This window comes from Gossypium hirsutum, chromosome A07 (assembly GCF_007990345.1).
Source record: "Gossypium hirsutum isolate 1008001.06 chromosome A07, Gossypium_hirsutum_v2.1, whole genome shotgun sequence".
Taxonomy (NCBI): domain Eukaryota; kingdom Viridiplantae; phylum Streptophyta; class Magnoliopsida; order Malvales; family Malvaceae; genus Gossypium; species Gossypium hirsutum.
The window spans coordinates 5,018,847-5,038,074 of record NC_053430.1 but is presented as its reverse complement, the minus strand read 5'-3'; the positions used below and the strand labels follow the sequence as shown (position 1 = coordinate 5,038,074).

General features: G+C 34.3%; 2 protein-coding genes across 35 annotated transcripts; both read left to right on the top strand.

The window, feature by feature from the left end:
• Window positions 1-295: 295 nt before the first annotated feature.
• On the top strand, window positions 296-7,964 carry LOC107933160 (peptidyl-prolyl cis-trans isomerase CYP95). 10 transcript variants are annotated; one of them, XM_041117289.1, is made up of 15 exons: window positions 385-479; window positions 993-1,054; window positions 1,360-1,481; window positions 1,643-1,697; window positions 2,285-2,373; window positions 2,654-2,678; window positions 2,837-2,875; window positions 3,841-3,958; window positions 4,069-4,196; window positions 4,345-4,705; window positions 5,359-5,468; window positions 5,847-6,042; window positions 6,129-6,899; window positions 7,006-7,074; window positions 7,191-7,964. In XM_041117289.1, exons 3-15 carry the CDS (start codon window positions 1,404-1,406, stop codon window positions 7,537-7,539), a joined length of 2,388 nt encoding a protein of 795 aa, XP_040973223.1. In that variant the 5' UTR covers window positions 385-479; window positions 993-1,054; window positions 1,360-1,403; the 3' UTR covers window positions 7,540-7,964. The 10 variants fall into 10 exon arrangements, with proteins under 10 accessions (XP_016720813.2, XP_016720809.2, XP_040973226.1 ...); XM_016865324.2 differs by lacking the exon at window positions 993-1,054 and having other exon boundaries at window positions 296-479; window positions 6,135-6,899; XM_016865320.2 differs by lacking the exon at window positions 993-1,054 and having other exon boundaries at window positions 296-479.
• Window positions 7,965-10,231: 2,267 nt separating this feature from the next.
• Window positions 10,232-18,129, top strand: LOC107933159 (peptidyl-prolyl cis-trans isomerase CYP95). Of its 25 annotated transcripts, none has more exons than XM_041117287.1 (16): window positions 10,232-10,296; window positions 10,798-10,859; window positions 10,984-11,086; window positions 11,180-11,301; window positions 11,453-11,507; window positions 12,073-12,161; window positions 12,440-12,464; window positions 12,614-12,652; window positions 14,152-14,269; window positions 14,393-14,520; window positions 14,631-14,991; window positions 15,673-15,782; window positions 16,071-16,281; window positions 16,368-17,114; window positions 17,221-17,296; window positions 17,399-18,129. In XM_041117287.1, exons 4-16 carry the CDS (start codon window positions 11,224-11,226, stop codon window positions 17,402-17,404), a joined length of 2,043 nt encoding a protein of 680 aa, XP_040973221.1. In that variant the 5' UTR covers window positions 10,232-10,296; window positions 10,798-10,859; window positions 10,984-11,086; window positions 11,180-11,223; the 3' UTR covers window positions 17,405-18,129. The 25 variants fall into 25 exon arrangements, with proteins under 25 accessions (XP_040973221.1, XP_040973222.1, XP_016720805.2 ...); XM_041117288.1 differs by having other exon boundaries at window positions 10,234-10,296; window positions 16,092-16,281; XM_016865316.2 differs by having other exon boundaries at window positions 10,235-10,296; window positions 16,374-17,114; window positions 17,221-17,286.
• The last annotated feature ends 1,099 nt before the right edge of the window (window positions 18,130-19,228 follow it).

Below are 19,228 nucleotides of genomic sequence, written 5' to 3'. Positions count from 1 at the left end.
AAATTACATAAGTTTAAATATTTTTTTAATGAATATGACTATTAAATATTTTTAAATAGTTAATTAAATAATAATTTTATAAAATACTGCATGACAAGAGACAAAAAAAATATTTATTATATTAAACCTTTGTTTAATTCCAGCGAATCGATCATTTGGTTATTGTTTCTAATATAAAAGAATAAAGCATTTATAGTGTTTTTTTTTTTTTAACAACAAAGCATTTGTAGTTGGGTCTATGGCGCATCCAAAACCGAATAGATACCTGAAGTTAGCCTATTATAAAACGGATCCCAATCCATAGAGGCAGAAACTCAATGACAGGATAGTCCAGTACCCAATATAAGAATCCAGGCCAGGGGAGGGGAGGCTTCCTTTATAATCCGAAAGAAAGTCCATTAGGCCTTTGGTTTCGTTTCCTCTCATATAATCATCACTTCTTTTTAGTTTTTTTCTCTCTGTGGCTCTGCATTTCTCAGGTCAGGTGAACATTCTAGGGTTTCTGCCTTTATCACTTACTATTGCACTATATTCCCCTTTTCTTTAAAGAGTATTTTGCTGATGCAATACTCGCGTAGTTATTTTTTTTATTTTTCTTTTTTGCTTACTTCGTTTTAAAATATTTACGTATATTTAGTTTTTTTGTATGATTCTCCAGTTTTTGAGTTTATGGTTTAAGGTAGAGTTTACTATAAGCTTGTAGTTTAAGTGTTTTTGCTGGTTTTTCTAGGGTTTAAGGTTTTCAGCTTGATTTGGTTATGATATTATTTGGCTCACTGTTTTAGGAGAGTGTGTGCTTCTGTTTTCGTTTGGGAAGTATGTCTCTAATGAGTAATGGCCATTGTTTTTCTTTTTCTGATATGGGATTCTGATTTTCTGCAATCTTCCACTAGTTTGATTATGTAATTGCTCTAATGACTACGGCTTAGGTTCCATATTTTTCAAAAATTTCAAATTGATTTTCTTCATGTTTTCTTGCTTCCTGCAATCAGTATGTTTGGAAATGCTAGGATGATTTGCACAAAGCTGAAATAGGACAAGAAATATTTTTCAGGTTTCATAGCTACCTGCAATGCTTTCCATTTTCTCCTTCCTAATCTCGATATATACTATGCATAAGAAAATCTATTTTTATACGCTCCATGTTTTGCAAAACCTTCACTAGTATCTTGAAACAGTTAAAAGAATGAAAGAAATGACGCATATAAAGGGAAAAATGTCCCGTCTGCTTTGCTATATTCGTTAATGAAGATTAGTGAGCTTGGGAATGCTTTAATGATGAAGTAGTTTTACGTTTTTTTCTTTGTTAGCTAATTTTAATTTTAATCTGCTGATTCTAGATGCTTGTTATTTGATTAGATTGTTGGTTATGCTGGCTTGAGTTGTGAATCTGGTGAACAAAGATGGCAAAGAAGAAGAACCCCCTAGTTTTTATGGATGTGTCAATAGATGGTGATCCTGCTGAAAGAATGGTTTTTGAGGTATCATTTTAGTTACGGAAGCAAGTCAACAAAATTTTACATTTTTGTATGGTGCTTTGCCCATGTACTCTTGTTTTGAATTACTATGCATTGGGTTTATATATGTTTATATTGGAGATTATGTTTTTGCTTATATTTATCAGTTCTCTTTGATTTTTCAGCTCTTCCCTGATATTGCTCCCAAGACAGCAGAAAATTTCCGTGCCCTTTGTACAGGTTCTGATATTCTTATTTCCCATTGTTATGATGTTGTTCTCCAGAATTTTTTACATTACTGTTTTAAGAATAATTCCTCTTCTTAACTCTTTTAAGTTTTTGTTGTATATGATCTTTTTCACGTTTGAAGAAGCATTTGTGGTCAGGGGCAAGGTAGTTTCTGGGTTGTAATTGTTTACTATATGCTAGGTCAATACACACTCACCATGTGGGTGAAAAAATAAAAGAACATAAAAATTACTCAACTAATGTTCTTTTTTTCTTTGAAAAAACTAATTATTATTAATGAAAGAGAAATTAAAGTGAAAATGGTTTTAAAACTGCATGTGAAAACTAGGTGTGACTTTTAGTTTTTTTTAAACATTAAATTTCTTATTTGATCTTATTGATGTAGTAATTTTCTCTTGTAAATTTATTTTATTTGTCTTTCCCCTAACTGAGTTGGTGTCCACTTCACTTTTAACACCAAACTCAGTCAGTCATGGATTTCAAGTTAGTATAGATAAGCACAATTGCAGGCATTTATGCACATATATATTCACGTGTTTGTATTTTTCTGCTTTCTTAAAATATGTCTTGGTCTACAGGAGAAAAGGGCATTGGTCCTAAAACTGGAAAGCCATTGCACTACAAGGGTTCCTTTTTCCATCGAGTCATGAAAGGTTCCCTGGCCCAGGTTTGTTGTTATATCTTACTTCTAATCGGGATTTTCCACTAGCTGTTTCTTGTAGAACATGGCTTAGAAGTGGAATGTCGTTTAGTCAGTTACTATTGTTTATGCTGTAGGAAACAGGGCTGATGGTCACGACTGCTTTTCTTGTGATGTAGTTTTTAAGGTTGTATTTACCATGTTGTGAATCCTCAAAATTTTACTAAACTTCGCTGTGTCCAACCCAGTTTTTTTGCACATAAATGTCTTTTTTCTTGTGGACTAATATCTTATGTTTGTTGTGCAGGGTGGTGATTTTGTAAGAAGAGATGGTATGCATTCTTTGCAGAGAGGACTTTTATTTTAATTTTTTGCAGCTGTTAATTGATTTTACTTTAGATAAGATCTCTTTAAAGGTTGCCATTTATGTGACTGCTGGTTGAAGTTTCTCTTGAAAAGCACATTGATATTTTAACTGTACTTTTTCCAGGAACTAGTGGGGAAAGCATATATGATGGAAAGTTTCCAGGTAAGTGATCTCTTCCCATCCTTCCAAGGTTACAGTGATAGACATAGTTTGGGTTGTCATAAATTAATGAAGAATAGATGCAAGATTCTCCTTTCTTTTAATATTTTAAAATTCAATCATTTTGTGGAAATGATTTAAACATTGTACTATTTATGCTATTGTTGTTTGTAATTACTATTTGTTCATGAAAATTCAATGATATTCTAACTATATCAATAATTGTGTACATGATGGAAGTAGTCATATGTGCTAATAATATACATAGTATCGTAGTCTCCGTAAGTGACCAAAGTCTCTAATTTTGTTATCGAGTTGTGTTTCTAATGGTCAAAATGTCAAATCTTTATTTTCAATTTATAATTTGTTGCTATATAATATGAAATTGATCAATTTTTTTGGACTTAATTTCAGGTTTGGTATTAGGGTTATTTATACCAAGATAACACCGTATTAAGTTTTTTACTTGAATCTAGATTTGGGTGTATCTGTAATTGAAATGTTTCTGAGTGAGCAATAGGTGTTTTCAGGATCTTTGCAAAAGCTTTCTTTTGCGTTAATATCGTATATAGTAGGTGCTTTCCATGGCTCTTGATCTAAGCCTATCTTCACCTAAAAGGCCTTTTTGATGGAGCAATATGCATTCTTCAAATCACTTTACAAGTTTTATTTTGCACCATCAATGCCTAGGTCATAGCATTTTTTCTCAATAATCTGGATGTCCTTGAGAATTGGTTGGTGCTAACATAATGACCTGATGGCTAAATCATTTAAGGACTATTAAATGCTAAATTTTATGATCTCCACAAACTATCAAGGGACATAATTCAAAGAAAGTATGTTTAATGTTTGAAGTCGAATGCTTTCTTAATTCCAAGCTTATAATTATTCTTTTAGAAGTTGATAGTAGGCTATTCTTTTCACTAATAATTGATTAGTAACAAGGGATAATTTCAACTCTTGTTCAGATGAATCACCTAGGCTAAAGCATGATGGACCTGGTCTTTTATCTATGGCAATTGCTGATCGTGACACTGTTGGTTCACAATTTGTTATCACCTTCAAGGCTAATCATGACCTTGATAGGTAGTTTCTTATCTTCAAATATTTGTTCTCAGTTCCCTACCTTCCCAGATATATGCTTTGCTGTTATTCATTCTCGGATCTTGATCTTTTGCATTTGTGGCATGTTGCAGAAAGTATATAGTCTTTGGACAGCTTATACAAGGAAATGAAGTGCTGAAGAAAATTGAAAATGTGGGTGATGAGGAAGGAATACCAACTGTGACAGTGAAAATTATTAATTGTGGTGAAGTCATTGAAGGTATAGGTTGGAGGGTGTATTTCTTAAGATGGAATATCATGATCTAATTTATGGTAGACCTGCCAAGGTTACACCTGTATGGTGCTGCATGAGGCTTGGCCATCATTCCTTTTTAATTTTACTTTTCAATTTTTTATCTTATTTGCAGACAAGAGGAAAAATAAGTTGAGAACGGGCAAAGATGCTTCTTCTGGTGCTAACAATTATGAAGTGCGGAGGAAGGGGAAAAATAAAAAATCTTCAAGAGACAAAAGAAAGAAGAGAAGAAGACATTATTTGTCTGATGCAGATAGTTCCTCATATTCTGAGATAGAATCATCTGAATCTGATAGTGATTCTGACTCATATCTCTCATCTTCCTCTGACATTAGTTCTTCAAGTGATGATGGGCACAAAAAGAGGAAGAGATATTTTAAAAGAGGAAAATATAGGCGTGGAAAAAAGAGAGAGAGACGACGTGACAAAAAGAGAAAAAGGCGTGATAAGAGAGCAAAGCGTAAATCAAGAAGGTTATATACTTACAATCTATTTATTCTTCATGACATTGTCTTCTCTTCCAGCAAATTACCAGTTAACCAACATGAGTCCTGTGCATGTTTTGTTGAGTTTTGTGCTTGTTCAGCTGTGTATGAGAGGACTTTAATGTTTTCTAGATGTAATCAATACTTTTATGCTCCTGTTACTGTTTCCTTGGCTTCCAGTGTGATGCGTTAGAAGATGTTCTTTTCCTTTTTCCCCCTTAGAAAAATAAGTATTTGATTACTAATGGTAGGCTTTTGTGATCCAAAACCTGCAATCTTGGTGAATTACTAAAATTGTTCAGGATTTGTTTGTTCTAAGTCATAACGCATGAATAGCAACTATAAATATTATGTAAAATGCATATTTCTATAATTTCTTTGAAATGCAGTTGTCACTTGTGTCTTTGTTGAAGTAGATCCATGTGTTTCTCTCTAGTGCTTGGTGAACATTTGTTGAGATAATATCATGGTTTCGTCCCTCGAAATTAATTTTGTTAATACATCTGGTGTGGTATTTACCAAAACCTTTTCCAATCCACACAAAACAAATTGGGTTATGATGCTTCAAGTTCACGGGTGAGCTGATTAGCTTTCTTAAGTATCTTATAGAACTTAAATTACTATATCCTCTTTTTTATCAGGGCATCAGACAGCCTTACAGATGATGACAGTGAGAGTAGCAGTGAAAGCAGCAGTGACAATGATGATCAAGGAAAACCACAGAAGCATGAAGGGCCTTCTCAGAAAAGTGGTACTGCTTTCTCAAAATTTTGATTGAATAGAAGTTTTCTAGGAAAATTTGACATGGTCCTGAAATTCAATGTCCTAAGTTATTTGTTTCCTATTTCCCTTGATAATGCTATTACTTTGCATGCACCTGCCCAAAGGATGTCTGCTTGTTGGGTACTTGGCACGGGCAAATGTCATACCCATCATTTGATTATTCTCTCCACCCCCCCTTTCCTGTAATGCTATCAAATAAGAGTTCTGGAACCTGGATATTCTTGTTTCCTACTTCCAATTTTCTTGCTTTGTTTGCTAAAGTCTACTGATATGGATAATTCTCTGTTATTTAAACTTTTTTTTATTTTTACTACACTATATCAATGGGGTTGTCTACGATTTGCAGTTGGGAACCAATCCCCTTCTGCTACAGTGAGAGCAATTCCTCCCAGAAAGACTGAAGAGGCTGGTTTGGTGAAGGAGTGTGAAGCTCCTAGGGAAAATGGAGAGCGAAAGAGCAATGGCATTGAAGAAGATGCTAAATCTGACAGAAGTGCAGAGAGACAACCTGATGTGGTAGATGATCGCCCGAGCAAATCTAGGTCTACTTTTCATTCTTCTCCCTCAGTTATTCTTTGTACTTACTGATTCTTCCCGATCTGGTATTTTATTAAAAGTTGATGAGCAGGAGCAGAAGTGCAAGTCCTAAGAGGACCATGAGTAAGAGTATAAGTCCATGGAGGAGTCAAAGACGGTGCCCAAGTCTAAGCCCAAGGCGAAGTGTGAGCAGGAGCCCAGTTGCAAGTAGAAATCCTCCATGTTTTCCAGAAAGAAGTGGGAGCAGGAATCCTGCTAGAAGCATCAGCAGAAGCCCAACGAGGGTTAGAAAGAATAGAAGCATCAGTAGGAGCCCAGTTAGAGGACATCCTCGAAGAACCATTGGTAGGAGCCCTGTAAGGTCCCGGTCCCGAAAAAGCCCAAGTAGGAGCCCACCCAGGTCAACATTAAAATCAACTAGTAGAAGCCCTGTTAGACTTTCAAAAAGAAGCACAAGTAAAAGTCCTGCAAGATCTTTTCGGAGAAGCATTAGCAGAAGCCCCATAAGGTCTAGGAGAAGCACTAGCAGAAGTCCTGTAAGATCTTCTAGGAGAAGCATAAGTAGGAGCTCTGCTAGGGCTCCTCCTAGGAGAAGCATCAGCAGAAGTCCCTTAAGGGAACCAAGTAGGAATTATCGTCGTAGTTATTCAAGGAGCCCCACCACCGTGCGGCGGGTAAGGTCACCTCCTGGTCGAGGTAGAAGTTTGTCAACAAGTGTTTCTCCTGACGCATCACCTAAGCGTATCAGAAGGGGTCGGGGTTTCAGTGAGCGCTACTCTTATGCACGAAGATACAGAACCCCTTCTCCAGATCGTTCTCCTGTGAGGTCCTCTCGTTTCAGTGGCAGGATTGATCGTGAGAGGTACATGTCCCATCAGGTTCTTTTATGTTATACTACCTTTTTCTTTTCCAGAAAACCATTATATATTTTACTGATGGGTGGTTTTTCTATTAATTGCCAATTCTAGGTATTCAAGTTACAGGCGGTATTCACCTAGGCGCTATAGAAGCCCCCCAAGAGGAAGAACTCCTCCAAGGTCTGAATCTGTAGGCAAATTATGTGTTTGTGTGTGTTTTTTGCTCTTCTTGTAGCTATGGTCATTGGGTGGTTTGAATTTTGTTACTTGATTCCTAATAAAAATAATTTTTGCAGGTATAGAGGCAGAAGAAGCCGGACAAGAAGTCTGTCTGTATCACCGAGCCCGAGGTATAGAAATCGTCGATATGGTCATAGCCGCAGTCGTAGTCGAACCTCTATTCGCAGCCGTAGCCCAAGTCGAAGTCGAACCCCTGTTCGCAGCCGTAGTCCAGTTGATTCTCCAAGGGCTGGACGGCGAAGGTCCCCTTCACAGAGCAGGAGCCGATCAGAATCAAGGTCTTCGTTGAACTCTCAGTCTCCAAAGAAGGTGAGCAAAGCAAAGTCAAGGTCATCATCAGGAAGTCCAGACGGTGGAAAAGGACTGGTCTCTTATGATGATGGTTCACCTGATTCAGGAAGGTGAAATCGAGTGAAAGTTGGTTGAAGATTTTTGCTTAGTGTTTGATGAGCCCCATCTTCTGTTGATGCACTGAACTGTGCAGTTTTACGAACTTCTTGTCTCTGATTTGTGTTGTTGCCAGAGGTTGTGGTTAGTAATTACATTAATCCGATTCCAAGTATTTTCATTGAGATGGTTGTTGTTGTTGTTGGCCTGTCATGCTCGTTTAGGATAATTTTACTTCGTTATAAATAAAATTAATGAATAGTATGCGAACCTTGTTGCTGTTAGGGGTTAGGAAGAGTCTCTGTATTTGTTAGTGCAGTAGCATCATCCCCCAAGAATCTTGTGTAGCTTTAGCGAGTCTGTTGTCAGTTCTAGCTTTTAATTAATGTGTTGGACAAATTTTCCTTCAATTGATGACCATCGGGAACTAGTCTTCTATTTTAGTTTGCGGTGTGCCTTGTTGGTTACAGGAAATATAATCAATATTTCTTGCTTCTTAACAAAAATTATTTTTATTTTTTATTTAATTTGTATGTTAATTTTAATTTTCTCTGTGTAAATTATTTTATACTTAAACTTGAAATTTTTATATAAAAAATTGAGAAATATTTTTGAAAAAGATTTTAAATTTTATTAAATAATGTTCGAAATGTAGAAAAGAAGGTTTTTCTCTTCAAAGTAAGTTTAAAAACTCATTCCAAAATTTGGTGTCGATAGTCTGATATCTATTGATGCGATTTTCATGCAAGTCTGAACTTCAGACATTGGATTTTAGAAGTAAATTTGAAATAACTCATTTTATTACAAGTTAAATGGTTTTGAACAGTAATCTTAATGATATGTGGGATCACTTTTTTTTTGTTTATTTTCTTTTGAAAATTAAATAAAAATTTAAATTTGTATATAAATATTGTTTTTATTTTTTATTTTTTAATTTTAAATTTTAAAATTATCTAGTATTTGAAATTGTTTTTGATAACCTTTGTCACGTATTAGTAGTCTTTTGGTGAGGTTACACACAATTTTCATTTAATTTATTAAGAAGGAACACCTTGACAGCCAACAAATTTAGCTTGAGGTTGTATTTTTATTGTATTTTAATTAAAAAATTATTCTAGGCAATGATCAACTTTGTCCCATCTTTTCTTTGCCGATAATTTGCTACTTTTTGCAAAGGCGACAGAGATAGTGTGAGTGATAAATGATTGTTTTAAAGAGTTCAGCTTAGTGTTAGTTTTGACTATTAATCTAGAAAAACTTAAGCTCTTTATCTCGCCTAATATCCATGTAATGGTCGCTTCTCGTTTAAGTCAAGTATGTGATATGTTTTTAACAGATGATTTGAGAAAATATCTAGGGTGCCTCTCATTCATAAAAGAGCCTCCAAGGAGATGTACCTTACAACCTTGAAAAAATGTCAAAGGAATGGTGTTTAACCAGTTGGATGACATTAGTGGTTTCTTTATAAAAAAAATATCATTATTTTATCCCGCCACAACCACGTAATAGATTAACTCAAAATATTATAAATCTATAATTTTGATATTGTTACTGTAAACACAGACATAAAAAATTGAATATGTTTTTTGAACATATTTTCATCTATAATTTTCTCTCTATTTTTGAAATTATATTCACTTACATTTTTAAAATTTTACATTCGTAAATATATCCATTCATATAAAAAATTTGAAAGAATCACCACCTTTTGATGTTTGCATCTTTCCTTTGAGCTAATGTGTCTTTAACAGTATGTACTTATTAAGACAAGCAATTTTACTTAGCAATCCTGCATGCTTGATACTTTTTGGCATTTCTAAAAATCACATTATAGAAAATTTAAAAATAAAAACATTACTTACCCTACAAATAAGAACATGTCCTAGATTCCTAGATAATATATGGTAGAGAAGTAAAAACTCTTACCTTATCCTAATGAAAAGAAACTTGAATAATTTTATCGCACTATTAAATATTTGATCATGTTGATAATGTATTATAAATATGCGAGTAAATAAAGAAAAATCAAAATAGAGATATTGTTAGTAATTTTAATTCTTTAGGACATAGTTGTTACTATTCATTTTTATTGAAACATGTCTATTGGTTATGAATACATAGAGGATTATACATTTCACAGTTTAATGTAACATGACACATACATGAATTACAGAAAGATGATTCATTATGCTGGGGAAAAACCAGAAATTTTTTTTAGGTGTTAAAATTAAATTGTAATTTTTACGATAGAAAAAAATATAATTTTACTATTTTAATATACTATATCTTTATCATTTTTAAAGAATTAAATCAAATTTTTATATTTTTAAAGAGAGTCAAAATATAATTTTATTATTACTAATTTAAAATTAAAAAAAATTAAAAATATCATATAAAAAATTTTCAGTTTAGGGGCGGGACCGTGGGAGCAGCTAATTTCGCCACTAATCGTATTAGAATATGAGTCTCATAACATGCAAAAATCCATGTATTACACATTTATAATTTTTTGAAAAGAAAACCAATCATAATTGGGTCGATGGTGCAATGCAAGACCTAATAGATACCCGATGTTAGCCCATTATAAAACGGGCCCCAAGTCACACAGGCAGAAACTCAAAGTCAGGATAATCCAGTAATTTTGTTGCCAAATGTATCCAGGCCAGTGGATGCTCCCTTCATTAGCCGAAAGAAAGCCCGTTAAGCCTTCGGTTTCATTTTCTCTCGTATAATCATCACTCGGGTCTTTTTTCTCTGTGGCTCTGCATCTCTCAGGTCAGGTGAACTTTCTAGGGTTTCTGCCTTTATCACTTAGTATTGCACTATTTTACCCTTTCCCCTTTTCTCCAAAGAATATTTTCTGATCCAATACTTGTGTAGTTATTTTTTTTATGTTTCTTTTTTGCTTACTTCGTTATAATTTGTTTATGTATATTTTAGTTTTTATTCGATTCTTCGGTTTTCGAGTTTAAGGTAGAGTTTAGTATAAGCTTGTAGTTTAAGTGTTTCTGCTGGTTTCTCCAGGGTTTAAGGTTTTCAGCTTGTTTTCGTTATGATATTATTTGGCCCACTATTTAGGACTGTGTCTGCTTCTGTTTTCGTTTGGGAAGGATGTCTCTAATAGCCTTGTTTTTCTTTTTCTGATATGGGATTCTGATTTAGTGCATTCATTCACTAGTTTAATTATGTAATTGCTCTAATGGCTAGGGCATAGGGTCCATCTTTTCAAATCTTTCAACCTGATTTTCTTCATGTTTTCTTGCTTCCTGCAATCAGTATGTTTGGAAATGCTAGGATGATTTTCTCAAAGCTGAAATAGGACAAGAAATATTTTCCAGGTATCATAGATACCTGCAATGTTTTCCATTTGCTTCTTCCCAATCTCGAAATATACTGTGCATGTGAAAATCTATTTTTATACAATCGATTTTCTGCTAAATCTTGACTAATATCTTGAAACAGTTAATTCAAACGAAAGAAATAATGCATATATAGGGGAAAAGGTCCTTTCTGCTTTGCTATATTCTTTAATGAAGATTGGTGAATTTGGCAATGCTTTGACGAAGTAGGTTTCAGTGTTTTCTCTTTTTTACTTTCATTTACTGTGGATCAATATTAATTTTGATTGGCTGATTGTAGCTGCTCGTTGTTTGATTAGATTGTTGGTTGTATTGGCTTGAGTTGTGAATCTGGTGAGCAAGGATGGCAAAGAAGAAGAATCCTCTAGTTTTTATGGATGTGTCAATAGATGGTGATCCTGTTGAAAGAATGGTTTTTGAGGTATTGTTTTAGCTACATAAACAAGCCAACAAGACTTTACATTTTTGCCCATATACTCTTGTTTTGAATTAGTATACATTGGGTTTATAGATATATGTGTATTGGAGATTACGTTTTTACACATATTTATCTGTTTTCTTTGATTCTTCAGCTCTTTCCTGATATTGCTCCCAAGACTGTAGAAAACTTCCGTGCCCTTTGTACAGGTTCCAATATTCTTATTTTCTATTGTTGTTATCTTTTTTTCCCTAGAATTTTTTAAATTACTTATCAAGAATAATTCCTCTTCTTTACTCTTTAAGTTTTTGTTGCATATGATTTTTTTCCCATTCAAAGAAGCATTGGTGGTTAGCGGCAGGATAGTTTTTGGGTTGCAGTTGTTTACAATATGCTATTTCTATACACAGCCATGTGGGTGAAAAAATAAAAATAAAAAATAAAATTACTTGACTAATTTTTTTGAAAAAAAGTAATTATAATTAAATGAAGAGAAAAAATGAAAATGGATTTACAACTGCATGTGAAAAGGTAGCAGTGGTTTTTTTTAAAGATGAAATGACTTTTTTGGCTTTATTGATGCACTAGTTTTCTCCAGTAAATTAGTTTAATTTGTCTTCCCCTGAGTTGGAGACCACTTAACGCACCAAACTCAGGGAATTTAAGTTAGTATAGATACACATGCATAAGAATTTGAGTTAGTATCAGACATTTATTCATAGACATTTATATGTTTGTATTTGCTGCGTCCTTAAAATATGCCTTGATCTACAGGAGAAAAGGGCATTGGTCCTAGAACTGGAAAACCGTTGCACTACAAGGGTTCATTTTTCCATCGTGTCTCTAAAGGTTCCTTGGCCAAGGTTTGTTTTATCTTCAAAATGGGATTTTTCACAAGCTGTTTTCTTGTAGAACATGGCTTAGAAGTGGCATGTCGTTTGGTCTGTTATGATTGTTTATGCTGTAGGAAACAGGACTGATGGCCACGACTGCTTTTCTTGTGATGTAGTTTTTAAGGTTGTATTTATCAAGTTGTGAATACTCAAAATTTTAATAAACTTCGCCATGCTCAACCCAGTTTCTTTGCACATAAATGTCTTTTTTCTTACTCGTGGACTGACATCATATGTTTGTTGTGCAGGGTGGTGATTTTGTAAGAAGAGATGGTACGCATTCCTTGCAGAGAGGAATTTCATTTTAATTATTTTTGCAGCTGTAAATTGACTTGAGATAAGGTGGCCTTGAGGGTTGCTGTCTATGTGACTGCTGGTTGTTCTTGAAAAGCACTTTGATATTTTAATTGTACTTTTTCCAGGAACAAGTGGGGAAAGTATATATGATGGGAAATTTCCAGGTGAGTGATCTCTTCCCGACATTCCATGGTTACAGTCATAGTTTAGGTGCCCTAAATTAATGAAGAGTGGGTGCAAGATTCTCCTTTCTTTTAATATTTTAAAATCCAATTATTTCATGGAAATGATTTGAACAGTGTCCTATTTGTGTTATGGGTACAGGATTCTCCTTTCTTTTAATATATTAAAATTCAATCATTTCATGGAAATGTTTTAAACGTTGTAGTATTTGTGTTATGCACATGCTTTTGTTGTTTGTAATTACTTTCTGTTCATGGAAAATTAATAATATTCTAACTAGATTATAATCTGTGTACATGATGGAAGTGGTCATGGATGCTAATATAAGTAGTATTGTATCCTTCTTAAGTGATCAAAATCTCTAATTTTGTTACCAAGTTATAATTGTGTTGCTAATGCATGTGTTTATATTCTTGTGAATTGGTCAAAATATCAAAACTTTATTTTTAATTTATATTTTGTTTCTATATAATATGGAATTTGTCAATTTGTTTTGGACCTGACTTCAGGTTTGGTATTAGGGTTATATATACCGGGATCACATTGTATTAAGTTCTTTCCCTTGGCTCTAGAAACTTTTTACTATTTGTGTTACTTACATGCTTTTGTTTGTAATTACTATTTGTGCATGAAAATTTAATAATATTCTAACTAGATTATAATCCTGTACGTGATGGAAGTGGTCATACATGCTAATATACATAGTATTGTACTCTCCATAAGTTATTAAAATTTCTAATGTTTTTATCAAGTTATAATTGTGTTGCTAATGCATATGTGTTTAATGTATTTATATTCACTTTGTGCGTTGGTCAAAATCTCAATCTTTATCTTCAATTTTTAATTTGTTGCTATATAATATGGAATTTATCAATTTATTTTGGACCTAATTTCAGGTTAGGTGTTAGGGTTATTTATACCTGGATAACATTGTAATAGGTTCTTTCCTTGGCTCTAGATTTGGGCATATCTACTCTTGAAATGTTTATGAGTGAGAAATAGGTGTTCTCAGAATCTTTGCAAAAGCTGTCTTTTGCATTAAGATTGTATATAGTAGGTGCTTCTATGGCTCTTGATGTAAGCCTATCTTCACCTAAAAAGGCTTTTTTGACAGAGCAATATGCATTCTCCAAATTACTGTATAGGTTTTATTTTTGCACCATCAATGCCTGGTTCATACCTTTTTTGGTCAATAATCTGGAGGTCCTTGATAATCGTTGGTGCTAACATAATGACCTGATGGCTAAGTCATTTAAGGGCTGTATTAAATGCTAAATTTTATGATACTCCACAAACTGTCAAGGGCGGCATTCAAAGAAAGAATGTTTACTGTTTGAAATCTAATGCTTTCTTAATTCCATACTTATGGTTATTCTTCTAGAATGTGACTATAAGCTATTATTCTTTTCACTAATATATATTTTGGAAGCGTTCACTAATAATTGATTAGTGACAAGGGGTAATTTCAACTCTTGTTCAGATGAATCACCTAGGCTACAGCATGACGGACCTGGTCTTTTATCTATGGCAATTGCTGATCGTGACACTGTTGGTTCACAATTTGTTATCACATTCAAGGCTAATCATGACCTTGACAGGTAGTTTCTTATCTTCTTTAAATATTTGTGCTCAGTGCCCAACCTCCCCTGATGTATGCTTTGCTCAGTTTAAATATTATTCAGTCTTGGATCTTGAGTTTTTGTACTTGTGGCATGTTGCAGAAAGTATGTAGTCTTTGGACAGCTTGTACAAGGAAATGAAGTGTTGAAGAAAATGGAAAATGTGGGTAATGAGGAAGGAATACCTACTGTGACAGTGAAAATTATTAATTGTGGCGAAGTCAGTGAAGGTATAGGTCATAGTCATATCTGAATGGAGTTACACCCTGTATGATGCTGCATGATGCTTGACCACCATTCCTTTTTTATTTTTCTTTTCAACCTTTTATCTTATCTGCAGACAATATGAAAAATAAGTTTAGAACGGGCAACGATACTTTTTCTGCTGCTAACAATTATGAATCACGGAGGAAGGGGAAAAATAAGAAATCTTCAAGAGACAAAAGAAAGAACAGAAGAAGACATTATTCGTCTGATTCGGAGAGTTCCTCAGATTCTGAGACAGAATCATCTGAATCTGATAGCGATTCTGACTCATATCTCTCATCATCGTCTGACATTAGCTCTTCAAGTGATGATGGGCACAAAAAGAGGAAGAGATCTTCTAAACGAGGAAAATATAGACATGGAAAAAGGAGAGATAGACGCCGTGAGAAAAAGAGAAAAAGGCGTGATAAGAGATCAAAGCGTAAATCAAGAAGGTTATATGCTTATAATCTATTTATGCTTCATAACGTTGTCTTCTCTTGTGGCAAATTACCAGTTAATCAACTTGAGTCCTGTGCATATTTTGTTTAGTTTTGTGCTTGTTCAGCTGTGTATGAGGAGTCAAATGTTTTCTAAATGTAATCAGTACGTTTTGATCCTGGCACTGTTTCCTTGGCCTCCAGTGTCATGCGTTAGAGGATGTCCTTTCCTCTTTTTTCTCCCTTAGAAAAAGAAGTTTTTGATTTCTAATGGTTGGTTTTTTTGATACAAAACCTTCAGTCTTGGTGAATTACTAAAGTTGTTCAGGATTTGTTTGTTCCTAAGTCATAATATGAGTTGCATATGTAATCTAATTATGTCCATGCATAGCAACTATAAATATTATGGAGAAGTTATTTGCATATTTCCATACTTTGAAATTTGTCACTTGTGTCTTTGGGGAAGTAGATCTTTATGTGTTTCTCTCACGTGCTTGGAGAAGATTTATTTAGAAAATATCATCGTTTTTGTCCCTTGTAATTATTTTTGTTAGTACATCTTGTGTGGTATTTTCCAAAACCTTTCCCATCCACACAACCCAAATTGGGTTATAATGCATTGAGGTCATGAATGAGCGGATTAGCTTTGTTAAGTATCTTATAGAACTTAAATTACTATATCCTCATTTTTATCAGGGCTTCAGATAGCCTTACAGATGATGACAGTGAGAGTAGCAGTGAAAGCAGCAGTGACAGTGATGATAGAGGAAAACCACAGAAGCATAAAGAGCCTTCTCAGAAAAGTGGTAAGTGTTGGAGCTTTTGGACTGCTTTCTCAAAATTTTGATTGACTAGAAGTTTTCTAGGAAAATTTGACATGGTTCTGAAAGCCATCACTTTAAGTTATTTGTTTTCTATTTCCCTTGATAATGCTATTATTTTGCATGCACCTGCCAAAAGGGATAACAGCTTGTTGGATACTTTGATATTCTTGTTTTCTACTTCCAGCTTTCTTGCTTTGTTTGCTAAAGCTTTCTGGCATGGATAATTCTCTTTGTTATTTAAGCTTTTTGATTTCTACTACACTTTATCAGTGGGGTTCTCTCAATTTGCAGTTGGGAACCAATCCCCTTTGGCTACAGAAAAAGCACTTCCTCACAGAAAGAATGAAGAGGCTGATTTGGAGTGTGACGCCCCTAGGGAAAATGGAGGGCGAAAGAGCAATGGCATTGAAGAAGGTGCTAAATCAGACAGAAGTGCAGAGAGACCACCTGATGTGGTAGATGATGGCCCGAGCAAATCTAGGTCTACTTTTCATTCTTCTCCTTAGGTTATTCTTTGTACTTGCTGATTCTTCCCAATCCGGTATTTTATTAAAAGTTGATGAGCAGGAGCAGAAGTGCGAGTCCTAAGAGGACCATGAGTAAGAGTATGAGTATTAGTCCATGGAGGACTCATAGCCGGAGCCCAAGTCTTAGCCGAAGCCGAAGTGTGAGCAGGAGCCCAGTTGCAAGTAGGAATCCCCCACGTTTTCTAGAAAGAAGTTTAAGCAGGAGTCCTGCTAGAAGCATCAGAATAAGCCCATCGAGGACGAGAAAGGATAGAAGCATCAGTAGGGGCCCAGTTAGAGGACATTCTAGAAGAAGCATTAGCAGGAGCCCTGTAAGGTCCCTGTTGCGGTCCCGAAGAAGCCCAACTAGGAGTCCACTCAAGTCAACAAGAAAATCAATTAGTAGAAGCCCGGTTAGACTTTCAAAAAGAAGCACAAGTAGAAGTCCTGCAAGATCTCGGAGAAGCATTAGCGGAAGTCCTGTAAGATCTTCTAGGAGAAGCATAAGTAGGAGCTCTGCTAGGGCTCCTCCTAGGAGAAGCATCAGCAGAAGTCCATTAAGGGAACCAATTAGGAATTATCGTCGTAGTTATTCAAGGAGCCCCACTGCTGTACGACGGGTAAGGTCACCTACTGATCGAGGTAGAAATATGTCAAGAAGTGTTTCTCCTGATGAATCAGCTAAGCGTATCAGAAGGGGTCGGGGTTTCAGTGAGCGCTACTCCTATGCACGAAGATACAGAACCCCTTCTCCAGATCGTTCTCCTGTGAGGTCCTATCGTTATGGTGGCAGGATTGATCGTGAGAGGTACATGTCCCATCAGGTTCTTTTATGTTATCCTACCTTTTTTTTTTCTAGAAAACCATTATATATTTTACCGATGGGTGGTTTTTCTATTAATTGCCAATTCTAGGTATTCAAGTTACAGGCGGTATTCACCTAGGCGCTATAGAAGCCCCCCAAGAAGAACTCCTCCAAGGTCTGAAGCTGTATGCAAATTATGTGTTTGTGTGTGTTTTTGCTTTTGTAGCTATGGTCATTGGTTGGTTTGAATTTTGTTACTTGATTCCTAATAAAAATAATTTTTGCAGGTATAGAGGCAGAAGAAGCCGGACAAGAAGTCTGTCTGTATCACCGAGCCCGAGGTATAGAAATCGTCGATGTGGTCATGGCCGCAGCCGTAGTCCAAGTCGAAGTCGAACCTCTATTCACAGTCGTAGCTCAAGTCAAAGTCGAACCCCTGTTCGCAGCCATATTGCAGTTGATTCTCCAAGGGTTGGAAGGCGAAGTTCCCCTTCACCGAGCAGGAGCCGATCAGAATCAAGGTCGTTGTTGAACTCCCAGTCTTCTCCAAAGCAGGTGAGCAAAGTGAAGTCAAGGTCATCATCAGGAAGCCCAGATGGTAGAAGGGGACTGGTCTCTTATGATGATGGTTCACCCGACTCAGGAAGGTGAAATGCAGTGAAAGTTGGGAGAAGATTTTTGTTTAGTGTTTGATAAGCCCCATCTTCTGTTGGTGCACTGAACTTGACTGGACTGTGCAGTTTTACCAACTTGTCTCTACTTTCTGTTATGGTATTTTAGGAATTTTCGTTGAGGTGGTTGTTGTTGGCCTGGCATGCTTATTGAGGGTAATTTTATTTTGTTATAAATAAAAATAATTAATAGTATGCGACCTGTGTAACTATTACGGGTTAGGAAGAAATTCGGTACTTTTGTTAGTGCAGGAGTATCATACCCAAGTATCTGGTCTAGCTTTATGTGTATTAACGGAAAGTTTGTTGCGGAAGAGGCGATGGTTTCTGCAGCATCATTTCCATAATTTCATTTTTGTTTCTTTGCCCCTAATTCATTATAATTTCAACCCAATTTTCCAAAAGGCCTGACTTTGTATCTAAACACTAATAACTTTTATATTTTATGATGTTACGTAAAGTGAATAAAATATAAATAAATAAGACTTTATTTTTTGAAAATGTAATCCTAAGCATTGCATATTTATGTTAAAATTTTATTAATAAGAAAAGTAATTAATAATATTTTTATATTAAATTATAAACTGAAATAAATTTTAAAAATCATTATTTTAGTATAAATTATTTTAATATATATGTATAATAAAAATTAAAAATTAAAAATTATTAAAACTTATAAAATTAACTTCAATGATAATATAATAATATATTATATAATTTTTACTGAAATTGAAGCCAATTATCTAACTTTAAGTTGATATACTAAATTAGCATATCACTAATACATAAAATAATAATATATAATCATCGTTACACATATATACTATTAAAATATTGTATACTAGATGATATAATATGGTAGAAGGACTAACTTTCAAATGTACAAAAATGATAAAGACTTAGATCATATTTCAATCGATATAGTAATAACAATAATATATAATATACTACTATTATATATAGGGCAACGAAAAAGAGTAAAAGGATTACCTAGCACTATAGGCAAATATATGAAACACTTTATGATAGAAATCTATTTAGTGAAGTATTTAATAGACCACCAAGTCATTGATTTTGGAGTTACTGACCATGTATGTATTTCTTCACAATGGTTTAAGAAAATGAAATATGTTAGAGATAAGAATTCTTGTTACAGACTAAATATGAAACAAGTATAACGATTGAAGTAGTGAGAGATGTACATATTTATTTTGATAATTTTGGGAATATTATTTTAAAAGAAGTTTTCTATGTACTTAATTTCAATAGAAATTTAATTTTAATTGCATGTTTATTTAAAAACGATTTGCTCGTGACTTTTAATATTAGTATTAGAATTTTTGGAATTATACTCTTATTAGTAATGGATGGTGTCAAACCAAATATATATACACCGCTTAAAATTGAAATAATAAATAAGAAACTCTAGACTTCTCACTCTAATAA

Excerpts from the sequence above, each read along its gene's own strand:
- LOC107933159 (XM_016865309.2), top strand. The coding sequence starts at position 11,224 with ATGGCAAAGAAGAAGAATCCTCTAGTTTTTATGGATGTGTCAATAGAT. Across the intron at positions 14,992-15,672 it reads TCAAAGCGTAAATCAAGAAG|GGCTTCAGATAGCCTTACAG; the intron begins GTTATATGCTTA and ends CATTTTTATCAG. Across the intron at positions 17,287-17,398 it reads CCAAGAAGAACTCCTCCAAG|GTATAGAGGCAGAAGAAGCC; the intron begins GTCTGAAGCTGT and ends TAATTTTTGCAG.
- LOC107933160 (XM_016865320.2), top strand. The coding sequence starts at position 1,404 with ATGGCAAAGAAGAAGAACCCCCTAGTTTTTATGGATGTGTCAATAGAT. Across the intron at positions 1,698-2,284 it reads TTTCCGTGCCCTTTGTACAG|GAGAAAAGGGCATTGGTCCT; the intron begins GTTCTGATATTC and ends CTTGGTCTACAG. Across the intron at positions 2,679-2,836 it reads TGATTTTGTAAGAAGAGATG|GAACTAGTGGGGAAAGCATA; the intron begins GTATGCATTCTT and ends TACTTTTTCCAG.